This window comes from Pelodiscus sinensis, chromosome 16 (genome assembly GCF_049634645.1).
Source record: "Pelodiscus sinensis isolate JC-2024 chromosome 16, ASM4963464v1, whole genome shotgun sequence".
Lineage (NCBI taxonomy): Eukaryota > Metazoa > Chordata > Testudines > Trionychidae > Pelodiscus > Pelodiscus sinensis.
Genome location: NC_134726.1, coordinates 3,024,264 through 3,045,403, shown reverse-complemented (window position 1 = coordinate 3,045,403; position 21,140 = coordinate 3,024,264). Strand labels below are relative to the sequence as shown.

The 21,140-nt window shown below is 62.9% G+C and overlaps 2 protein-coding genes across 6 annotated transcripts in view; one reads left to right on the top strand and one right to left on the bottom strand.

Moving 5' to 3' along the window:
• Positions 1-15,974, top strand: part of NLRC3 (NLR family CARD domain containing 3) — a 43,010-nt gene extending 27,036 nt beyond the window's left edge. For both annotated transcript variants that reach the window (XM_075899081.1, XM_075899082.1), the window contains exons 8-19: positions 794-877; positions 1,514-1,597; positions 2,835-2,918; positions 4,173-4,256; positions 5,159-5,242; positions 5,564-5,647; positions 9,809-9,892; positions 10,944-11,027; positions 11,816-11,899; positions 12,132-12,215; positions 13,785-13,868; positions 14,261-15,974. In XM_075899081.1, coding sequence (XP_075755196.1) covers positions 794-877; positions 1,514-1,597; positions 2,835-2,918; positions 4,173-4,256; positions 5,159-5,242; positions 5,564-5,647; positions 9,809-9,892; positions 10,944-11,027; positions 11,816-11,899; positions 12,132-12,215; positions 13,785-13,868; positions 14,261-14,351 — 1,015 coding nt within the window. In that variant the 3' untranslated portion in view covers positions 14,352-15,974. The remainder of the gene's footprint in view (positions 1-793; positions 878-1,513; positions 1,598-2,834; positions 2,919-4,172; positions 4,257-5,158; positions 5,243-5,563; positions 5,648-9,808; positions 9,893-10,943; positions 11,028-11,815; positions 11,900-12,131; positions 12,216-13,784; positions 13,869-14,260) is intronic.
• CLUAP1 (clusterin associated protein 1) overlaps positions 12,852-21,140 on the bottom strand; it is a 99,483-nt gene continuing 91,194 nt past the window's right edge. For all 4 annotated transcript variants that reach the window (XM_075899090.1, XM_075899088.1, XM_075899089.1 and 1 more), the window contains 2 exons: positions 18,586-18,746; positions 12,852-13,576 (listed from right to left, as the gene is read on the bottom strand). In XM_075899090.1, the coding sequence (XP_075755205.1) occupies positions 18,597-18,746 (150 nt within the window). In that variant the 3' untranslated portion in view covers positions 12,852-13,576; positions 18,586-18,596. The remainder of the gene's footprint in view (positions 13,577-18,585; positions 18,747-21,140) is intronic.

The following is a 21,140-nucleotide window of genomic DNA, read 5'->3' as shown; positions in this document are numbered from 1 at the left end:
AGACGGCCGAGGGGGGCTGACCCGGCTTCTTCTCCCTGGGCAGCCGATGCTAAAACGACTCGAGCAGAAGGATCGTGGGCAGTAACCCGCTGCCTGTATCCCAGGTCAGGCAGTCAGACAACACCCGACACTCCATCTTCATTTGACCGGGGACCCGAGACAGGGCCGGGGTCAGTTCTCTCCCGGTGCCCAGCCGAGGCGGCTCGCCCTTTGCAGCGATGCCGTGGTTCATGGCGTCCTGTCCAAAGGCCTCTCCCGCCGTTAGAAACACCCGTCCCGCACTGGGCTGGAAGGGCAGAGATCGCTGGCGGCCTTTGCTGAGTGCTACTTGGAGGCTCTCCCGCGGGGAGGGGCACGGCAGCGTCTGCGTTGTCTCTCGGGTTTTCTCCACTACCTCTCTTCTCTGTGAATCGGCCCCGGGAAGGGTCAGATCGGTGACGGGCGGAGGATGTCGGCGTTTCTATGGGGGCACTGCTGGATCTGGGGCAGGCTGAGCCCTGCAGGGGCTGGTAGGCGTGTGGAGGAGACTGGGGGGTGTACACAACCCGGCCCTTTACACGGGGAAAGGGCAAGAGGCTCCGGAAAGAGGCAGGCTGCTCATGGGGGCAGGAGACAGCCCCAAAAGGCAGAGCCAGAGGGGAGACAAGATCCAGCCAGGAAGCTCAGGTGCAGGGGGGTTGTTTTACACCGTTGCCTCTGCCTTCCAGGAGCCGGCTCGTCTAATGCGAGACACTGGTCTGGCCTGTGCCCGCCTCCTGCTCGCTCCCAGTAATTGCGGTGTTTATCTCTGCAGCCTCCAGAACAACGCGATCAAGGAAGAAGGGGTTAAATTCCTGGCAGAGGCCCTGTTGACCAACCACAAGCTGGCGACTCTGCAGTGAGTGATTCTGCACCCTGGTGGTGTCCTGTCTGCTCCTGTGCACAGCCGCCCGCCAAGGGGCAGTCTGCTGCTCGCCCCTTCAGCTGAGAGCGCAGGCCGAAGGAGCCGTTGTCCTCGGCCCCGTCTGACCCTTTTCCGCGTCTGCTCGGACGCTGAGGGCAGGTCGACACGCAGGGCTGAAGTCGAACGGCGTTCGCAACTTCGGCAGCGTCAGTCACGTGGCTGAAGTAGAAGTAGCTTCGCTCGCCTTTGGGTGCTGCCTACACAGCAGGACTCTGGGTGCTGCCTACACAGCAGGCCTGGGGTTCGGGCCAGGCCCAAGAGGCGCGTCCCAGAGAGTGATGTCGGGCGAGGCCTGAGCTGTCGACATGGTAACGGCTCCTAACGTCAGCCAGCCGGCCTCCGCGCCGATGGACCCCCCTGCCCGGGGCAGCCACCCGCTGAGACGTGGAGCACCGGGGCTAGAGCATGACAGGAGACGGGGCGGAGGGGTGCCCGGAGCTGGCCGCGTGAAGGGGGCCGGGCCGCGGTGCCCGCCAGCAGAGGCAGGGATGCTCAGGGGGAAGCCAGGGAGCGCGTTATGGGTGCCGGCTGACCCTGTCTCAGCTCAGGGGTGGTTGTGTCTCCGCACAGCCTGCAGAAGAACGCCATTGGGCCCCCCGGTGCGCGGCACATCGCAGAGGCGCTGAAGCAGAACAGGAGTCTCCGGGAGCTGATGTAAGGGCTGAGGGGCGGTCACATGCTCGGCGGGTAGGAGGCCAGGGGGTCCCTCCCGAGCCCCCTGGGGACTGACACACACAAAGGGCAGACCTCGCCCGGGCCCGTCCCGCTGACACCAGCGGGGTTTCTCCTGGAGGAACAGGCTGGTGGCTCAGAATGGCAGAAGCTGCCCCACATGCCCGGGCTCGGAGGCTGCTGTATGTGCTGGGGGGCAGGGATCCTTCCGTGAGCGGGGGGAGCGCTTTGTCCTCGGCAGCGTCTCCGTGCGACGTGCCCTCTGGCGGATCCGCAGGGACGTTGGAGTCATGCCGACCTCACTCCCTGTGGGGGGGGCAAGGCCTGTGCTTCGCGTGCGGCTGGGGTCCTGGGAACAGCCAGTCGGGACGGGAAACCCTACGGGGCGCCCTGGGCATTGTCCATCGGGAGGCCAGGGGCTGAGCCCCGCTCGCGGCCGACCGCCCTGGCTTCCCTGAGGCTGCGTGTCTGGGCTGGACACGGGCGCGGGCGCAGGGCATCTGGCTGTGGCTCTGCGGCCTGAGCCTGGCTTCCTGCGTGTCGGGGGGCTCCCACTGCAGAGGGGGCAGCTGCCTGCATTGCAGTTCCGGGGGGATCTCTATGGGGCCCATGGCGGGGAAGATCTGCCCCCCCGCAGAGGTGCCTGTCTGGAACTGGGCCTAAACCAGGCGTGGTTTGCTCCAGTACTGGATGGGAGATGCTGCTCAGCACCCCCGGCATTTAAAAATGGCCCCGCCCGGGCAGTGTGACATCACACGCCCCATCTTGTCAGCAGGGGCGGGGCGGGGTCACAGCTCCTGGAAGGACCAGGATTTCTGGTATTCCAGGGTCAGGTGAGTAGCCACCCTACTCCAGAGAACCCAGGGCCTGCCCCATCCTCCCGCGTGCCTCAGTGGGCCTGTGGGAGCCAGGTCTGCGGGGGAGAGGGGGAGATCTGTGTGAAGGGGACCCTCCGAATGCCCATTGGACGGGCACAGTCCGGCCACGTTCACTGTGATGTTAATACCGTGGGCTGGACGTCACCGCACCGCAGCCGTGCCCCCAGACATACCGCTCAGCCGTGGGACGGCGCCGCCGGACACTCGCTTTGCCCACTGGGAGGACACCGCACGGCCCCCCACAAAGGGTGTACAGGGGGGCGATCGGGATCTGCTGCTGCTAGGATGCTGGCTGCGATTTCGCACCTGCCGGCGGCTGATCTTCCTTTCCTTGGCCGCAGACTCTCCAGTAACTGCGTGGGGGACACCGGCTCCGTAGCCTTGGCCGAAGCGCTGCAAGTGAACCACAGCCTCACCACCCTGGAGTAAGTCCCGAGCATTGTCCTTCGCTCCCAGGGGCGTGTGTGCAGAATACACAAAAGCAGCGTGATGTGATCCAGGGGGATCCTCCTGCCCCATCCTTGTCTGTCCCTCCAACTCATGTCCATGGAAAGCAGGAGGGGCTGGTAGGGAAAGTTCCCATTGATGATGTGCAGGGCTGAGGGTAATGACCAGGGACGTGAGGCTCTGCTACTGCACAGCAGCATTTCCAGCAGGGAGTCCATTCTGGGAGGCCTCCCTGGGAATCTCCTTCAAGGTATCTTGGTAGCTTCAGAGGAGGGTCAAGCAGGAAGATTAATCAAACAAGACACGGGGGAGGGGGAGAGAAGGGCATGGGGGGAGAAGGGCATGGGGGGAGAAGGGCTGTTTCCCCACTTGCAAGCCACCTGCGCCCACAGTGCCCAAAGTTATTACCCTGCTTGAGGCTTGGCGGCCTGTGAGTCGCCGTCCGCTCCCTCGTGGGGCTCAGCAGAGGGGCTGCAGACTGACCAGCCCTCCAGCCCCACAGACGCCTCCCTTCCAGTGCAGGCCGGGGGCAGGGTAACCTGGCACGGGGGCAGGGCGCAAGCTGCTCTCGCCTGTCCCGGGGCAAACAGGGGTCTTCCACCTTCGTGGTCTGGCACCTTTCACTGAGAGCTCAGGCCCTCACCCACCTCCCTCCAGTGCCCAGGGAGAACCCCTCCCCCTGCCCCCGTCTGCCTGTTGGGGCTCTGGCTGGATTTCCTGAGCTTTTCCTTTGTGCACCCCACACACATGGCCCCGCCCCCTTCCCAGCTGCCTCCTGGCGCGGCCTTGGCGGTACCCACCAGCCCCAGAAGAGGAAGCTGGACAGGCGTGTGCCCTGCATTTCTGGTGCTTGGATTTTAGCCTCTTCCTGCCTCCCATCTCAGCACGGCTCCTCTGAGAGGCGTCCACGGGCCCTTGGGCGCCCTCCGGGGCTCTCTGCTTGGTGTCCCCAGCTGCCGCCTTCCGAACCTGTGACCCTCCCTCCTGCTCCATCGTTACTGGCAGCTGATTCCTGCTTTGTGGCCCCGCCCCCATGGAGGGCGGGGCTTTCTGTCTCGGCGGGCTCCGCCCACCCAGCCAGGCGGTCCTGTAGGCTGGCCCATTTTGCCGTGGTGCATTCAGCTCTTACACATGCCAGGCAGTCACGGTGACCCCCCCGGGCTGGGCTGGTCCGAGCGCCCCCCCCCCGCATCCTTCCCGTTGTGACCCCACGGTGTCTGTCTGTGTCGTAGCCTCCAGAGCAATTCCATCAGCAACGCGGGGGTCACGGCGCTGATCGGAGCCCTGCGCGCCAACCGGGGCCTCGTCAGCCTCAAGTAAGTCCTGCCCCCGTCCCGCCGGGCCTCTGGCCAGTGCTGCGGCCACAGAACGGCGCCATTCGGTGCCGCGCCGTCTGGGCCGGGAGGTTGTGGCTTTGCACCAGCTTCGGCGTGAGGGCCTTGCTGCTGATACGGCCCCCGCCCGGCAGCTCCTGGGAGACTCAACCGGTGGGGGCAGGCCCCGGGGAAGGCATCTGCCCCCACTGGCTGGTCTGGGTCCCAGCTTGGTGGGTGTCGCCACTTCAGAGTCCATCTAACTCGGGTCAGATTTCCCTGTGGAATGTACCAGCTCAGCTGGGCCTGTCCTAGCCCTGCCGCAGCAGCGGCCCCTGCCAGCCACAGGGGGGAATGTCTCCTTGGCTTAGGCTGGTGATGGGCAGGTTCCCCAAAAGCAGACACTGCTGGGGAGGGGTTATTTGGGGGTGTGCTGGAGGGGGTATTGAGGGGTGTGATGGGGTATGTATGTGCACTGGGATGAGGGAAGGTATTGGGGTTTTTTGAAGGGAGTATATGGGGTTGGTGTGTACTGGGAGGAGGTATATGGAGATGCAGGAGGGATGTGTGTGTGTGTACTGGGACAGGAGAGTGCACTTTGTGTGTGAACTGGGAGAGGGTATTTGGAGGTGCTGGGGGGTTGTGTATGAACTGGGACAGGAGAGTGTACATTGAGGGTGCTGGAAGGTGTGTTTGGGGTCCTGGAGGGGTGTGTGTACTGAGAAGAGGTATTTGGGGGTGCTGGAGGTGTGTGTGAGAACTGGGAGAATTTGGGGGTGCTGGAAGGGTGTGTGTGAACTGGGAGGGGCATTTGGGGGTGCTGGAGGGGTGTGCTGTTCCCACTCCTCAACTAAGAGGAGGGACTCCATACCCAGCGACCAGTCCTGGCTCTTGTCTTTCCCTAGCCTGCGGGAGAATTCCATCGGCCAGGAGGGGGCACCAGAGATCGCCAATGCTCTGTGCACTAACCGCACACTGAGGAACCTAGAGTAAGTCAGCTGGCTTTCCTCTGCCCCAGCTTATGCCGTCCGTTCAGCACTAGCACAGCCCTCAGGCAGGGGCTGGTGTCAGTGCAGGCACTCGTCTTGTTCCTAGAATTGTTCATTCCATTTTAAAATTTTTGAAGCTGTTTGCTTCCATATCCTGCAGCAGTGAGTTCCATTGATTAACCACCCATTACACTGTAAAAACCAATGTTTCCTGTTAATTGCCTTTTAACTCCCTCCCTCCCTTTGCTCTTGTCTCACTGCCAGAGGCAGGTGTGAGACATCCCACTGTGATTAACTCTTTTCTCTACACTCTGTCTCCAGCCTCGCTGCGAATCTGCTGCATGATGAAGGAGTCATGGCCATTGCGCTGGCAATGAAGGAGAATCAGGCGCTCATGTCCCTGCAGTGAGTTTCACCTTGGCCTTGATTTGTGGTTCCTTCTCTTTAGCTGCCTTCTCCGGGCTGTTCTTTTCTGATTTTGCAGCATCAGTCCCAGAAGATTAGAGAGACAGGGTGGGGGAGGTGGTCGCTTTAATGGGTCCAACTTCTGGTAGTGAGAGTGACAAGCCTTGAAGCCACCCAGAGCTGGTCTACAGGGCTGGGAGAGCTGCACAGTGTCACCGCTAATGAGGTGGGACAGATGGTTTAGCATAGTAGTTACCATATGTATTCCGAGACCATGAAAGGAAAAGTGGCCTGTTATCACTGTTGCAATCAAAGGACAAAAATGGGGGAATTACTGGGTTACAGATTTTTGTAATGAGCTATAAATCCATTAACGACTCTTCTTGGAACAGCTAATCCTGGAACCTACAAGGGGAGAGGCAATTCTTGATTTACTCCTAAGTGGAGCACAAAATCTGGTCCAAGGGGGGAATATAGCTGGACTGCTTGGTGGTAGGGGCCGTAATGTGATTGTATTTAGCATTCTTGTGGTGGGGGGAATACCAAAGAAACCCTCCACAGTAGTTCTGAACTTCAAAAAGGTGAGCTGTACGGAAGTGAGGAAGCTAATGAAATGGAAGTTAAAGGAACAGTCACAAGAGTGAAATGCCTGCAAACTGCATGAAAACTTTTAAAAAGCCATCATAATAGAGGTGCAAACCAAATGTCTGTCCCAAACTTAAAACCAACAAAACGGCAAAAGGAACAAAATGTTGGCCACTGTGACCAAACAGAGCAAGAGGTGTGATCAGAGGTGATATCCTTTACAAATGAGAAGTCAAATTCTACTGAGGAAAATAGACACTCAAATTTGACTTGCCCGAGTTTAATCAGGCAGCCCAAAAACCAGTTTGAGGAGCAACAGGCAAAAGGCACAAATGCTAACAGCACAAAACCTGTGTGCATCAGAAGTAGGGAGCTGAACAGTCCACGAGGCCGCTGGACCATCTAGGCCCTACAGGAGCAGTGAAGGAAAAGGAGACTGTTGTGGAGAAGCTACGTGACTTCGTTGCCTCGCCTTCGCCGCACAGGGCGTGAGGGAGCGCCCCGCGCCTGAGCCGTTCCTGGTGGGTGACACGTCTGAGGAGTGGCCCCAAGGGAGGTGCCACTGAGGACACTTCGGAACAAACCTGTAACTGAAGAGTAAAGTCGCCAGGGCCAGCTGGTAGGCGGAGGAGTTCTGACGGAACTCAAATGCGACCCTGCGAAACTGCTAGCTGTGGTACCAGTTAACCTGTCAGGACACCAGCCTGAACCAGGGACTCACCACACGTGAAAGGAACAGGCGGCGGGTCTGACGCAACAGGAAGCACCTCGAGGCAACCCCCAGTCAGCCTGGGGAACGCCTCGCCAGGGGGCTGGGATGGCACACGCAGGCTGACCGGGCTCAGGATGGAGCTAGGAACGCTCCCAGAGGACAGGCCCAGCAACGGCTGGGAGCCGAAGGGGGCAGGGATGCAGCCCCGTGCCCTGGGTGTCTCTTAACCTGCAATTGCCAGATGCTGGGGCTGGACGGAGGGGAGAGATGACGATTATTGCCTGTTCCCTTCATTCCCGTCGCAGCATCTGGCCTGGGCCACTGTCGGCAGACAGGACACTGGGCCGCATGGACCACTGGTCTGACCCAGGCTGGCCGCTCTGCTGTTCCTATGAACCCTCCCTCCCCCAGACATATCCCTGCTGCTGCCATGGTCGGTACCCCCCTGACATATCCCTTCTGCTGCACTGGTCGGTACCCCCCCCCGACATATCCCTGCTGCTGCCATGGTCGGTACCCCCCCAGACATATCCCTGCTGCTGCACTGGTTGGTACCCCCCCCCAGAAATATCCCTGCTGCTGCACTGGTCGGTACCCCCCCCAGACATATCCCTGCTGCTGCCATGGTCGGTACCCCCCCCCGACATATCCCTGCTGCTGCACTGGTTGGTACCCCCCCCCAGAAATATCCCTGCTGCTGCCATGGTCGGTACCCCCCCCAGAAATATCCCTGCTGCTGCCATGGTCGGTACCCCCCCCAGACATATCCCTGCTGCTGCCATGGTCGGTACCCCCCCCCCGACATATCCCTGCTGCTGCACCGGTCGGTACCCCCCCCCAGAAATATCCCTGCTGCTGCCATGGTCGGTACCCCCCCCCGACAAATCCCTGCTGCTGCCATGGTCGGTACCCCCCCCGACAAATCCCTGCTGCTGCCATGGTCGGTACCCCCCCCAGACATATCCCTGCTGCTGCCATGGTCGGTACCCCCCCCCAGAAATATCCCTGCTGCTGCCATGGTCGGTACCCCCCCCAGACATATCCCTGCTGCTACCATGGTCGGTACCCCCCCCAGACATATCCCTGCTGCTGCCATGGTCGGTACCCCCCCCCCAGACATATCCCTGCTGCTGCCATGGTCGGTACCCCCCCCCCCAGACATATCCCTGCTGCTGCCATGGTCGGTACCCCCCCCAGACATATCCCTGCTGCTTCACTGGTCGGTACCCCCCCCCGCAGACATATCCCTGCTGCTGCCATGGTCGGTACCCCCCCAGACATATCCCTGCTGCTGCCATGGTCGGTACCCCCCCAGACATATCCCTGCTGCTGCCATGGTCGGTACCCCCCCCAACATATCCCTGCTGCTGCCATGGTCGGTACCCCCCCAGACATATCCCTGCTGCTTCACTGGTCGGTACCCCCCCCCCCCGCAGACATATCCCTGCTGCTGCCATGGTCGGTACCCCCCCAACATATCCCTGCTGCTGCCATGGTCGGTACCCCCCCAGACATATCCCTGCTGCTTCACTGGTCGGTACCCCCCCCCAACATATCCCTGCTGCTGCCATGGTCGGTACCCCCCCCAGACATATCCCTGCTGCTTCACTGGTCGGTACCCCCCCCCGCAGACATATCCCTGCTGCTGCCATGGTCGGTACCCCCCCCAGACATATCCCTGCTGCTGCCATGGTCGGTACCCCCCCCCCCAGACATATCCCTGCTGCTGCCATGGTCGGTACCCCCCCCAGACATATCCCTGCTGCTGCCATGGTCGGTACCCCCCCCCGACATATCCCTGCTGCTGCACCGGTCGGTACCCCCCCCCAGAAATATCCCTGCTGCTGCCATGGTCGGTACCCCCCCCCGACAAATCCCTGCTGCTGCCATGGTCGGTACCCCCCCCAGACATATCCCTGCTGCTGCCATGGTCGGTACCCCCCCCCAGACATATCCCTGCTGCTGCCATGGTCGGTACCCCCCCCCCCCAGACATATCCCTGCTGCTGCCATGGTCGGTACCCCCCCCAGACATATCCCTGCTGCTGCCATGGTCGGTACCCCCCCCAGACATATCCCTGCTGCTGCACTGGTCGGTCCCCCCCCAGACATATCCCTGCTGCTGCACTGGTCGGTCCCCCCCCAGACATATCCCTGCTGCTGCACTGGTCGGTCCCCCCCCAGACATATCCCTGCTGCTGCACTGGTCGGTACCCCCTCCAGACATATCCCTGCTGCTGCCATGGTCGGTACCCCCCCCCCAGACATATCCCTGCTGCTGCCATGGTCGGTACCCCCCCCCAGACATATCCCTGCTGCTGCCATGGTCGGTACCCCCCCCAGACATATCCCTGCTGCTGCCATGGTCGGTACCCCCCCCCCAGACATATCCCTGCTGCTGCCATGGTCGGTACCCCCCCCAGACATATCGCTGCTGCTGCCATGGTCGGTACCCCCCCCCAGACATATCCCTGCTGCTGCCATGGTCGGTACCCCCCCCCCCCCAGACATATCCCTGCTGCTGCCATGGTCGGTACCCCCCCCAGACATATCCCTGCTGCTGCACTGGTCGGTACCCCCCCCAGACATATCCCTGCTGCTGCCATGGTCGGTACCCCCCCCCCCAGACATATCCCTGCTGCTGCCCTGGTCGGTACCCCCCCGACATATCCCTGTCACGTGTCTGGTACCAACGGGACGGGGGATTCCATTGGGCGGGATGCAGCTAAACCTCGCTGGCCTCCCCTTGCAACATCCCCTCTTCCAGCGGGTCCCCCCATGGCAAGGGCCCCTCCCTGGGCTGGGCTTCCCCTGTTCGCGGAGCCCCCAGGGTTTAACCCTCTGCGCCCGCTTCTCTTGGCACAGCCTGCAGTGGAACTTCATCCAGGCGAAGGCGGCCCAGGCGCTGGCCCAAGCACTACACTCCAACACCAGCCTGACCAGCCTCGAGTGAGTCTGCCTGGCCGGCTGTGGGGGGCCCCAGGGGGCTGGGCGGGCGGGCGGAAGCAGCTGGTGCTGGAGGGCCCCTCCTCAGGGACCGTGTCCTGCCTGCCTGGCTGTCCCCGGCAGGGCCGGCGTGCGGCAGGTGGGCCAGAGCTGTGGCCCGGGCCCCGCTGTCTGGTGAGGGAGAGTCTGGGGGCTCTTGCGCCTTCGCTCCCCCCAGCAAAAATGTTTCCATCCGGGAAAGGCGCCGGGCGCACTGTCCCCAGCCACTGGGCTCTGACCGGCTGGAGTCAGCGGGGGGCCCTGCCGTGCACCCCCCAGCTGAGCTCATCCTGCAGGGGCCTGCCCCCCCCCAGCCAGCTGCCCTGCCGGAGCATCCCCCAATACACCACTCGCTGACCCAATAGCTACCCGTCTGCTCAGGGGTTCAGCTGGGGGGCGTCCTGTGGGTGGTGGCGGAAGGAGAGGGCCATAAAGCCACAGCACTGCAGCCGAGGGGGGGGGGGATTATGAACACAGCCTCCCCCCCGGGATGGCTGGTCACCCCGCGTTAGGTAACTTTGTTGCCTGAATTCCCCTGTACTGAGCGAGGGTCACTGCCTTCGGGGCTGCATCGACTCTGCTCCGAAGGCCAGACGGGAGGGGCCCAGGCCAACCTCCTGGATCCCACAGGCCGGGCGGCTGCCCCCCCCAATTCCTAGAGCCGATCTTTCAGCAAGACAGCTGATCTGGGCACGAACTGGCGGGTGACAGCGACTGTACTGCGGCCTCTGGTCAGTAGTTCCAGTGGCTCGGCCCTCGGAGTTGCTTCACCTTATTTCCAAGCGGCTGGGCTCCGTCCCTGGGCAGCTCCCCGGGCTCTGAGAGCTCCCCGTCCCCGTGGTGCCTGGCAGCCGCAGGATTTCGGGGTGCCCTGATCAGGGAGCCGGCTTGCATTGGGAGCCATTAACCGCCCTCCCAGAGCGCCTGTTCCTGCGTGGCCAGTTCCCCCGCGGGGCCGAGGACGCTGTCCAGGGTGGGACGGGGACGGGGCTGTCACAGGCACACGCCGTTTCAGTTTGCAGGAGAACGCGATTGGCGACGAAGGCATGGCTGCCCTGGCTGCTGCTCTGAAGGTGAACACCACCCTCACCACCCTCTGGTAGGTGTCCCACTAGCGAGCCAGCAGGAACGGCGGTGGTTCCCTAAAAGTGCAGACAGGCCACGAGCACCTGGACTGTGGCCCAGTCCTTGTGCTGCCCCGTTCTCCCCAAGGCCCCCTCCACTGCTGCCCCCCAGCTCCACGTCCCCCCACGCGCCTTTGCAGCTGGCACAAAGTGATGGGGCCGTGCCCCTTGGGGGTGCGTGGTGGGTGGAGGCCGGAGCGAGGTGAGCTGGGCAGTAAGGAGTGGGCCGGAGCAAGGTGATTTGCAAGGAGCCTGGTGGCCACAGGGCATGGCCGGGAGCGACTGCCTGGGGAGCTGTGTGGCCAGGTCTCCTGGGGGATGCGTCTCCGGTTGCTGTTGGCCTGTCACAGGCCAAGTGACCCAGGTGACATGCCAGCCCCTGCGGCTGCTGCAAGTTGGCTCCGGCAGGCTGGTACTCAGAGGGAACAGGCCCTTCGCTGCCAGGCCATGGCGGTAGGTACCCGCCGCACTCCTGCCTGGCGGCCGTGACGGGTGCACAGCTCGCAGAGCCGCGGTCAGTGCTGGCTGCCCCGCAGCCTCCGTCTGTTTCCTGGCGAGTCGCTCAGCGGAGAATGGGCTGCGGGTACCCAGCTCAGAACTCAGCCCCCGGCTGGGTGGGTGCCCTCACTGCAGGCCCCGTCCCTGCTGCTCTGCGGGGGGGAACGTGCCAGGCGGGGACCGACTTTGGCCGCCATCCCCGGCAGCCTGGGCGCTCGGGGCAGCTCGCCATGAACAGCCGTGAACCGGCCTTGTTCTCTTGCAGCCTCCAGGTGGCTTCCATCGGTGTGAGCGGGGCCAAAGCCCTGGCAGAGGCCTTACTTGTGAACAGAACGCTCACCACTCTGGAGTAAGTACCCCTGCGCCCCTGCAGCGCACTTCTCCCCAGCCCCTGCGGGAGACAATCGTCCGCTCACGCAGGAGGCTGGGACCCGTTGGGAGTCCTCAGTTCCAGCACGTCTGAGCCCCAGGCCAGCTGGCATGTGCTCGGTCTCCCCTCCCCCACACCTTAACCTTCCTTCGGCGGGCACTGTGGGCGCCCTTTGTCCTAATGGCCTTTGTGTCTCCTGCGTCCCCGGCAGCTTGCGAGGGAACTCCATCGGTGTGGCTGGAGCCAAAGCCATGGCCAGCGCCCTGAAGGTCAACCGCAGCCTCCGCGTTCTCAAGTGAGTCCCTGCCACGCTCAGGCAAAGGCTACACATCCCGCCAACGGCCGGCCGGCAGGCAGTGCCGGAGGGAAGGTTCCCTGGGCGGTCTGCACTCGGCTCCCTTGGGCGCATGCGTGCGATCCAGGCTCTGATGCTGTTCCCCCACCGGACCCATGTCCTTCTGTGCAGAGGTTTCCCTCTAATCCCCTCGATCTGTTTCGGAAATGGCTGAACGGCCTTTGCTGAACGGCGCCCAACAAGTTCAGCCCGAGGCAGGCGCCTCCCATGGGAAATTTCAACCCAAATGGTCACAGCTCGAACTGATAACGGGGGGGGGGGAGGAGGGGTCTGGTGGTGGAAATCTTAGCGAGGCGCCTTCACCAGCCCGCTCTGAGTCTCCAAACGCTCCCACACTGTCCTGTTTCTTTGCTGAATGTGAACAGCAGCTTTTGCCCCAACCTGGTGGCCTCTGACCTGCCGGCTAGAGAGAGAGCTGTCAGCAAAGGAGCCCTGTGACTGGATTGGGATGTCACTGTTACTGACCCTCTTGTGTGACATGGAGCAAATCGGGCAGCACCGGCAGCACACTATGAAGGAAGAAATTTGAGCCAATACGCAGAGCCCAGAATGGATAAAAGTAGAGGGGGTAAAAGATAAAAGCAATGAATTCAAACCAGGTTTATTTTGACCAATAAGCCTGTTTAAAATGAAATTTGAAATCGCCAGTGTTAAGGCCTAAACGTACTCTATTAAGTTAAAATAATTTTACATTAAAAAAAAATAGCCGAAGCCATATGTGTTTGTAAGAAAGCCAAGGCACTGACCTGGGGGAAGCCCGTGGCTAAGCAGCCAAAACCAGAGGCTGCGGCAGTGTTAAAGCAGCTTTGGAGAACAGTCACTTTTCAGGTGCAGAGAGAACACTTTCCTCCATTCACTTATTCAGCTAGCTCAGTGATTAGCACTCAAGCGAAGCAATGTTTGGGCACTAGAGAAGCGGGACGGGGCGTGTTTCTTTTCCAATCTACGACTAAGAATCACAGGCTCCACTAGTTCTAAAATCTTGTAGGACTGACCCGAATCAATCAGTTCAGTTCATACCTAGGGAGAATCGTTCTGAGGTTTTGATAACTCAATTGGTTTTAGTTACAAAACAGGGATAGTTTTTTCTTATGTCTCTAGCACATTCGGCCAGCTGTAATGGTACCGACCAACACAACTCAAAACTTCCTGTAAAAGGCACAACTGCCAAACAAGCTTAGAACCGATGCTTTGATCGAAATCAGTCCAACCTGACCAGTCTGCAGCGGAGGGGATGAGGGGCTGGATTTGCTTCGTAGTCAGCCTGACAGAAATGTGGTTGGCAGGTTTCCTTTGGGGACCTGCAAATACGAACAGCCTGTTAGAACAGCCGCCAGCCTGTGCCACTGGGCCAGAGGCTGCCGCGTTCGGTTTCTTGCCCCCAGCTGCCAGGCATGCTCCCGCCCATGCCGAGTTCTCCGCCCAGACCTCACTGGGACAGAAAAAGGGGCCCGTGTCCCAGGATTTCTCCCGGCCTCTCTTCTTAACGAGCCTTTGTCTCCTCGCCAGCCTCCAGGAGAACTCCTTAGGCATGGACGGGGCTATCTGCATCGCCACGGCTCTGACCGGCAACCACGGCCTCACCTACGTCAAGTGAGTTGCTGCCGGGTGTGGAGTCGCGTGTGTGGCTGGCAGAGGGATGGAGACGTGGGGGCAGGGCGTGACCTCCCCTGCCTCTGGGAACGCGGCGGCCATGCTAGTGTCCTTGCAGGACTGGCTGACCTCGCCTGCCCCGGGAGGCCCCAGCCATCGGCCCTTCACCCCTGCTTTGCTAAGCTGTCCTGCGTGGGCCCAGCCAAAGCCAGACGTGGGCGTGGCTTGGAGGAGGGAGCAGCTTGGCCCGTGTGGTGTGAGCTTGCGCCAGCCCCGGTTATGGTGTAGTGTGGGCTGTGGACGTCCCACAGCCCCGTGCGCAGTGGGGCAGGACCCGGGCAGCCTGCTCTGCAGCACTGCTGCACTCATGCCTGTCCCGTGTGCTCTCCCAGCCTGCAGGGCAATCGCATCGGCCAGTCCGGCGCCAAGGTGATCGCCGACGCCATCCGGACCAACGCCCCCTGCTGCGTCGTGGAGATGTAGGGCCGTGGCCCCGGGAAGCGCCAGGCGAGCGAGCGGAGGCGGGGACGGGGCAGAGACTGGCTCCAAGGACCCCGTCCCGGCTCACTGCCCCATGTCGGAGCGTGGCAGCTCCGCCCTCGTGGCCAGCGGAGGCCGCAGCACCGGGACCGGCTCTGTGACGCTGAGTCGCTCAGAGTCCACGGGGGTGGGGGTGATGGAGGCCTCGCTCCAGCAATGAAAGCTGCTGCCGTGGCTGCTCCTGCCGGTGAAGGACGCGCCTCTCAGCAGAGCAGGGGAAGGATGCAGCCGGCTGAGGAGCGAGCTCGTGGCAGGGCCTGGGAGGGGCCCGCGGGACGGGTGCAAGTGGGCGGGAGGCAAGGTGCAGGGCACAAGTGCTAAGCCTGTGACCTGGCCCCGGGGACAGAAAGTCCCACTGCCAGCCGGGGTGCCTGGGGCCCAGTGCGGTGAGCAGGGCTGCGAGCACAGGGCACTCAGCGCACCCAGCACAGGGAGCCTGGCACGTAGCCTGCTATGCCCGGACAGCACGGAAACTCGCCAGCCAGCATCTTCCCCTCACGCCTGCCCAGCCCCGCAGGCCTTCGCGCTAGGTAATCCCCGGGGGGTTGCACACGGCCGGCCCACGCAAATCTCTGCTCCCAAGGCTTGTCATGGTCCCTGGAGCAAGCTCCAGGACTGTCCGTGTGTCCTGCTTTAGGGGGTCCAACAGGAAACCTCTTCCCTCGGCTCGCATGGCGCTCCCTGGACACTGAGCTCTAGGGCAGCCACCCAGGAGAGTCCAATGCTGCCAAGCTGAAGCGCCAGCAGCACGTGTTTGTGTGGGTGGAGCACATCCTCTTGGACCTTGGTGCACCTAACAAAATGTGTTCCCCACATGGATGGGGACAATGAGGGCACAGTGCTTGTGAGTACGGCAGGGCCTGCACCATGAACAAGCCACCAAGCCCATGCTGCACCCAACAGCAAGCGGCCCAGCCCCCGGCAGGCGGGGGGGGCTGGGCCCACCGAAGGCCAGCCAGCCTGTGGGCGAAGGGGCGGAGTCGGGCTGCTCTGCGGAGCTGCAGGTGGCAGGGAGAGGGCCTGGCCCCTGCCCAGTTCTCTACTTCCAGGAGCAGTCAGGCAGCTCCTAGTCCCAGAGTCCCGCCAAGCGCGAGGCCGAGCCCATGTTCTGAGGGCGTCCCCTTGTGGCTGGGAGCGACGTGGGGGGTCCATGTCCGCTGCCCTAGGCCAGGCTGGCGCTGCTCAGCTGCCCGCTCTGAACGGGCTCAGGGCAAGCGACCCGCCGCACGGCCCAGCTGCCAGGGCTGAGCTGCAAGGTCAGGCGTGAGGGGAGAGATCTGGCGAGCTGCTCACGGAGTTCAGGTGCCTAAAGGGCATTGAGGGGCTGTGGCGCCCGGCCGTGGCCGTTGCTGTGGGCACTCAGTGCTGTTTGAGAGGGGGAGGTGACACCGGTACCCGGGGAAGAGCCAAGCCGCAGGGCCTTCCTCTGCAGGTGCTGTCGCTCCCACAGGGACAGCGGCTCTCCTGCCGGCGCAACAGCAGACTGGCTCCACCACGGCCCCTCTGCAGGGGCTGGCTGGGGCTGGGAGGAGGTGCCAAGCTCTGGAATAAAGACTCTGGAATAAAGCAGTGGCGGCCCGGCATTCTCCTCTGCCCTCGGCAGCTGCCGTTTGGGACTTTCCAGGGGGAAGCGACAGTCAGTTCCATCGCTGAGGTGTGGACGCCATGTCGGGGCCGTGCTCCCGGCCGGGCGCAGCCTGTGCCAAGCTGCTGCCCCAGTGCAAAGGCTCCAGCCAGGAGGGGCTTTGGGTGTGGGTGCAGTGGGGCAGCGCGGAGCTGGGCGGCAGCACCAGCCCTGCCAGACCCTCTCCTGGAGCAGTGGCACCCAGCACATTTAGTGCACTCGTACCAGCAGCAGGCCAGCTGCTTGTGTGCTGGGGCCCTGCTCAGCCTTGCTGGTGCCAAGCCAGGGGGCGGGCTTAAAAAATGGAGAGCAAATTTGCAGCTTGGGCTAACCCACCCTGCCCAAGACTTGGAACGTGGCTGGCTCCCCAGAGATGGCCCTGTCCCCAGCCAGGTCAGGTCAGTGCGGTTGGAGGCGTGTGGGAGTTGGGCTGGATGGCCCAGCCAGCTGGAAAGACGCAGGCCGGAGAGAGGGACAGTGAAGCAGCAGAGCCAAGCTGGTTCTAGCCATCGCTGTGACCAGCCCAAGCGCCCCACGGGGTTTGTTTGTAAAGGGCTGCACCCAGATTCCCAGCCTGGAATGGGACCCCCCCGCTCCCCGAACGGCCTGTCTCAGCGCCACCAGTTGGTACGCAGGTTCCCAGGCTGGAATGGGACCCAACTCCCCCCCGCTCCCCAAACGGCCTGTCTCAGCGCCATCAGTTGGTACGCAGGTTCCCAGGCTGGAATGGGTCCCCCTCCGCTCCCCGAACGGCCTGTCTCAGCTCCACCAGCTGGTACGCAGGTTCCCAGGCTGGAATGGGTCCCCCTCCGCACCCCGAACGGCCTGTCTCAGCTCCACCAGCTGGTACGCAGGTTCCCAGGCTGGAATGGGTCCCCCTCCGCACCCCGAACGGCCTGACTCAGCTCCACCAGCTGGTCCCCAGGTTCCCAGGCTGGAATGGGTCCCCCTCCGCACCCCGAACGGCCTGTCTCAGCTCCACCAGCTGGTACGCAGGTTCCCAGGCTGGAATGGGTCCCCCTCCGCACCCCGAACGGCCTGACTCAGCTCCACCAGCTGGTCCCCAGGTTCCCAGGCTGGAATGGGTCCCCCTCCGCACCCCGAATGGCCTGTCTCAGCTCCACCAGCTGGTCCCCAGGTTCCCAGGCTGGAATGGGTCCCCCTCCGCACCCCGAACGGCCTGACTCAGCTCCACCAGCTGGTCCCCAGGTTCCCAGGCTGGAATGGGTCCCCCTCCGCACCCCGAATGGCCTGTCTCAGCTCCACCAGCTGGTCCCCAGGTTCCCAGGCTGGAATGGGTCCCCCTCCGCGCCCCGAACGGCCTGTCTCAGCTCCACCAGCTGGTACGCAGGTTCCCAGGCTGGAATGGGTCCCCCTCCGCACCCCGAATGGCCTGTCTCAGCTCCACCAGCTGGTACGCAGGTTCCCAGGCTGGAATGGGTCCCCCTCCGCGCCCCGAACGGCCTGTCTCAGCTCCACCAGCTGGTACGCAGGTTCCCAGGCTGGAATGGGTCCCCCTCCGCACCCCGAACGGCCTGTCTCAGCTCCACCAGCTGGTACGCAGGTTCCCAGGCTGGAATGGGTCCCCCTCCGCACCCCGAACGGCCTGACTCAGCTCCACCAGCTGGTCCCCAGGTTCCCAGGCTGGAATGGGTCCCCCTCCGCACCCCGAATGGCCTGTCTCAGCTCCACCAGCTGGTCCCCAGGTTCCCAGGCTGGAATGGGTCCCCCTCCGCACCCCGAACGGCCTGACTCAGCTCCACCAGCTGGTCCCCAGGTTCCCAGGCTGGAATGGGTCCCCCTCCGCACCCCGAATGGCCTGTCTCAGCTCCACCAGCTGGTCCCCAGGTTCCCAGGCTGGAATGGGTCCCCCTCCGCACCCCGAACGGCCTGACTCAGCTCCACCAGCTGGTCCCCAGGTTCCCAGGCTGGAATGGGTCCCCCTCCGCACCCCGAATGGCCTGTCTCAGCTCCACCAGCTGGTCCCCAGGTTCCCAGGCTGGAATGGGTCCCCCTCCGCACCCCGAACGGCCTGTCTCAGCTCCACCAGCTGGTCCCCAGGTTCCCAGGCTGGAATGGGTCCCCCTCCGCACCCCGAACGGCCTGACTCAGCTCCACCAGCTGGTCCCCAGGTTCCCAGGCTGGAATGGGTCCCCCTCCGCACCCCGAACGGCCTGACTCAGCACCACCAGCTGGGGGTCGCCAGCTTCCAAAAGGGCAGAAGGCTCTCATGGCCGCTTGTCCCGTCGGGCTGGCCTCACCCAGCTGGGCTCATAACTCAGCAGAGGAGGCCGCTGCCCCTGCCAAGTGACATACCGGGTGGGCCCCTCCCGGCAGCAGGACTGGTGTAAACACGGGCAGCAAGGGCGTCAGGAGCCACCTTCCCGCAGGTGAAAGGAGCGAATATTTAGCGGCACATCACCCTGAGTTATCGCTAGGCACCCAGCTTTACTAGGGACTGCTCTGAATGCCAGTCCTGTGTAACCCCGCACAGGGTGCCCCACGCCCCCCCACCCTGCCGCGGGTTTGCTCCAGGCTGTGGGTCGCTCCCACCTTGGCCCGCGTCAGAAGTCGTTATCGCTCTCCTCCAGGGGCTCTGGCTTCCTGGCCCGGCGATTGGCCTTGCTGGGAGCGAGCTCCACACTGTCGTCTTCCAGGTCGTCCTCATCGTCGTCTTCGTCATCGTCCAGGCCAATCTCGCTATCCTCCGACTCCTGGAAGAAAGCAGGGGCCACGTGGCCCGTCCCTTCTCAGCCCAGCACTAGCCTCCATGTCCGGGGCTTCTGCCTGCCCAGAAACTGGCCGGGGCGCCCGGCGCCCCAGGAAGTGCAGGCGGGTTCCCGGGCTGAGCTTAGCCCCGCTGAGCTGTGCCAAGGGGCACCCGGTGGGCAGGATCCCCTTGTGGACCTGGCCTCACGAGCAGGAAGAGGGATTCTGTTTGTGGCCGTACCACGGAGCCAGCGGCCCAGCCTGGAGGTGCTGGGAGCCGGCAGCCCTCCCCCCGGTGGGCACTAACAACACTACCCCTCTGGCGGCAGGAAACCACCTTTCCAGGCCCAGTGAATCTAGGGGGTGGCAGGCCCATGGAGAGAGGCCGAGAGCCCTGGGGGTGGAAATGAACCGCAGGGGACAAACCCACCTGTGCCGTGGAGCTGGAGGTCTTGGGTTTACCTGGTGGGGCTTGGGCAGCTCCCCCCTTGGCGAGCGCGAATGGAGAGAACAAGGCGAGATGGAGAACGGAGACATTACAAAGAAGAGCGAGGGGAGGAGACAGCAGCCGGCGCTGCTGGTGGGGGGAGGGTCTGGACTGGCCGCAAAGCTCCACGCTACAGGACGGGTGCTGGGAACACGGCCCACCCAGGTGGGCCCCAGTCTGGCCGAGGGAGGCCAGGTGGGGGTAAGGAAAGCTGCCCTGGCTCCACTTTGCCTCCCACTGCCAATGTGCTGGCCTGTGCCCCCCTTCCTTCTGTACCCCTGCAGCAACCCACTGCACGCCTGCCCCCAGCCTGCCTGCTGGGCCCTACCCTAACGCTACACAAGCAAAGCAGGCAGGGAGGCCACCGGGCGCAGCACCGGCTGCCACGTATGGCTCTGCCCAGCTGCTGCTCGCTCGGCCCCCTGCCTGCCCTGCTCCCCGGGTGGGTCTAGCCCTTCCCTCCCTGGGGTCCCCTGCTCTCTCTGACCCGTCTTGCCGAACTAGGGTGGTTAATGTAGGCAACCGAAGTTGCAAATGAAGCCCGGGATTTGAATTTCCCGAGCTTCATTTGCATCTTGCCGGGCGCCGCCATTTTTAAATGTCCGCTAGTTCGGACTCCGTGCCCGCGGCTACACGCGGCACAGACTAGGTAGTTCGGACTAGGCTTCCTATTCCGAACTACCGGTACTCCTCGTTCCACGCCTTGCGCCTGAAGGTACCCCCCGCCCCCGGCCCTGGCTACTGCTGCCACAGCACAGTTTGTTCTCCGCGGCCGGGTGGGGCCGGGCAGGGAACGTGCCCCCGTCAGCCTGCACAGGGACGCGGGGCTCTCCACCCTAGCACAAAGTGGACGCATGAGGCAGAAACACAAAGCCCAAGCAATGTGAGCCGGAAACGAATGGCAGAGCAAGGCCTGGAAGTGAGGCTAGTGGCTGGAACTCACGCCGGCCCTGAGCACAGGCCACTGGGAGCTGGCCTGCCCAGCGAGGGCCTCAGTATCTGAGATCTCAAAGCTAGCAAACCCTCCCGGATGGGGCAGCCCTTCTCTCTGCACACCCTCGTGCCATCTCAGGCTCCATGGCTGGACAAAGGAGTGGGAGGGGCGAGGGGTTCTAGGAAAGGCAGGAGTCTGCCATTGCTAAGGAGGTACCGGAGGTAGGGCATGGGGGAAGGAGCGGGCTAAAGAGGTGAATGGGGAAGGAGCGGGCTAAAGAGGTGAATGGGGAAGGAGTGGGCTAAAGAGGTGAATGGGGAAGGAGTGGGCTAAAGAGGTGAATGGGGAAGGAGCGGGCTAAAGAGGTGAATGGGGGAAGGAGAAGGCTAAGGAGGTGAAGGGGGAATGAGCGGGCTAAGGAGGTGAATGGGGGAAGGAGCGGGCTAAGGAGGTGAAGGGGGGAAGGAGCGGGCTAAGGAGGTGAATGGGGGAAGGAGCGGGCTAAGGAGGTGAAGGGGGAAGGAGCGGGCTAAAGAGGTGAATGGGGAAGGAGCAGGCTAAGGAGCTGAATGGGGAAGGAGCGGGCTAAGGAGGTGAATGGGGAAGGAGCAGGCTAAGGAGGTGAATGGGGAAGGAGCAGGCTAAGGAGCAGAATGGGGAAGGAGCAGGCTAAGGAGGTGAATGGGGAAGGAGCAGGCTAAGGAGCTGAATGGGGAAGGAGCGGGCTAAGGAGGTGAATGGGGAAGGAGCAGGCTAAGGAGGTGAATGGGGAAGGAGCAGGCTAAGGAGGTGAATGGGGAAGGAGCAGGCTAAGGAGGTGAATGGGGAAGGAGCGGGCTAAAGAGGTGAATGGGGAAGGAGCAGGCTAAGGAGGTGAATGGGGAAGGAGCAGGCTAAGGAGGTGAATGGGGAAGGAGCAGGCTAAGGAGCAGAATGGGGAAGGAGCAGGCTAAGGAGGTGAATGGCGAAGGAGCGGGC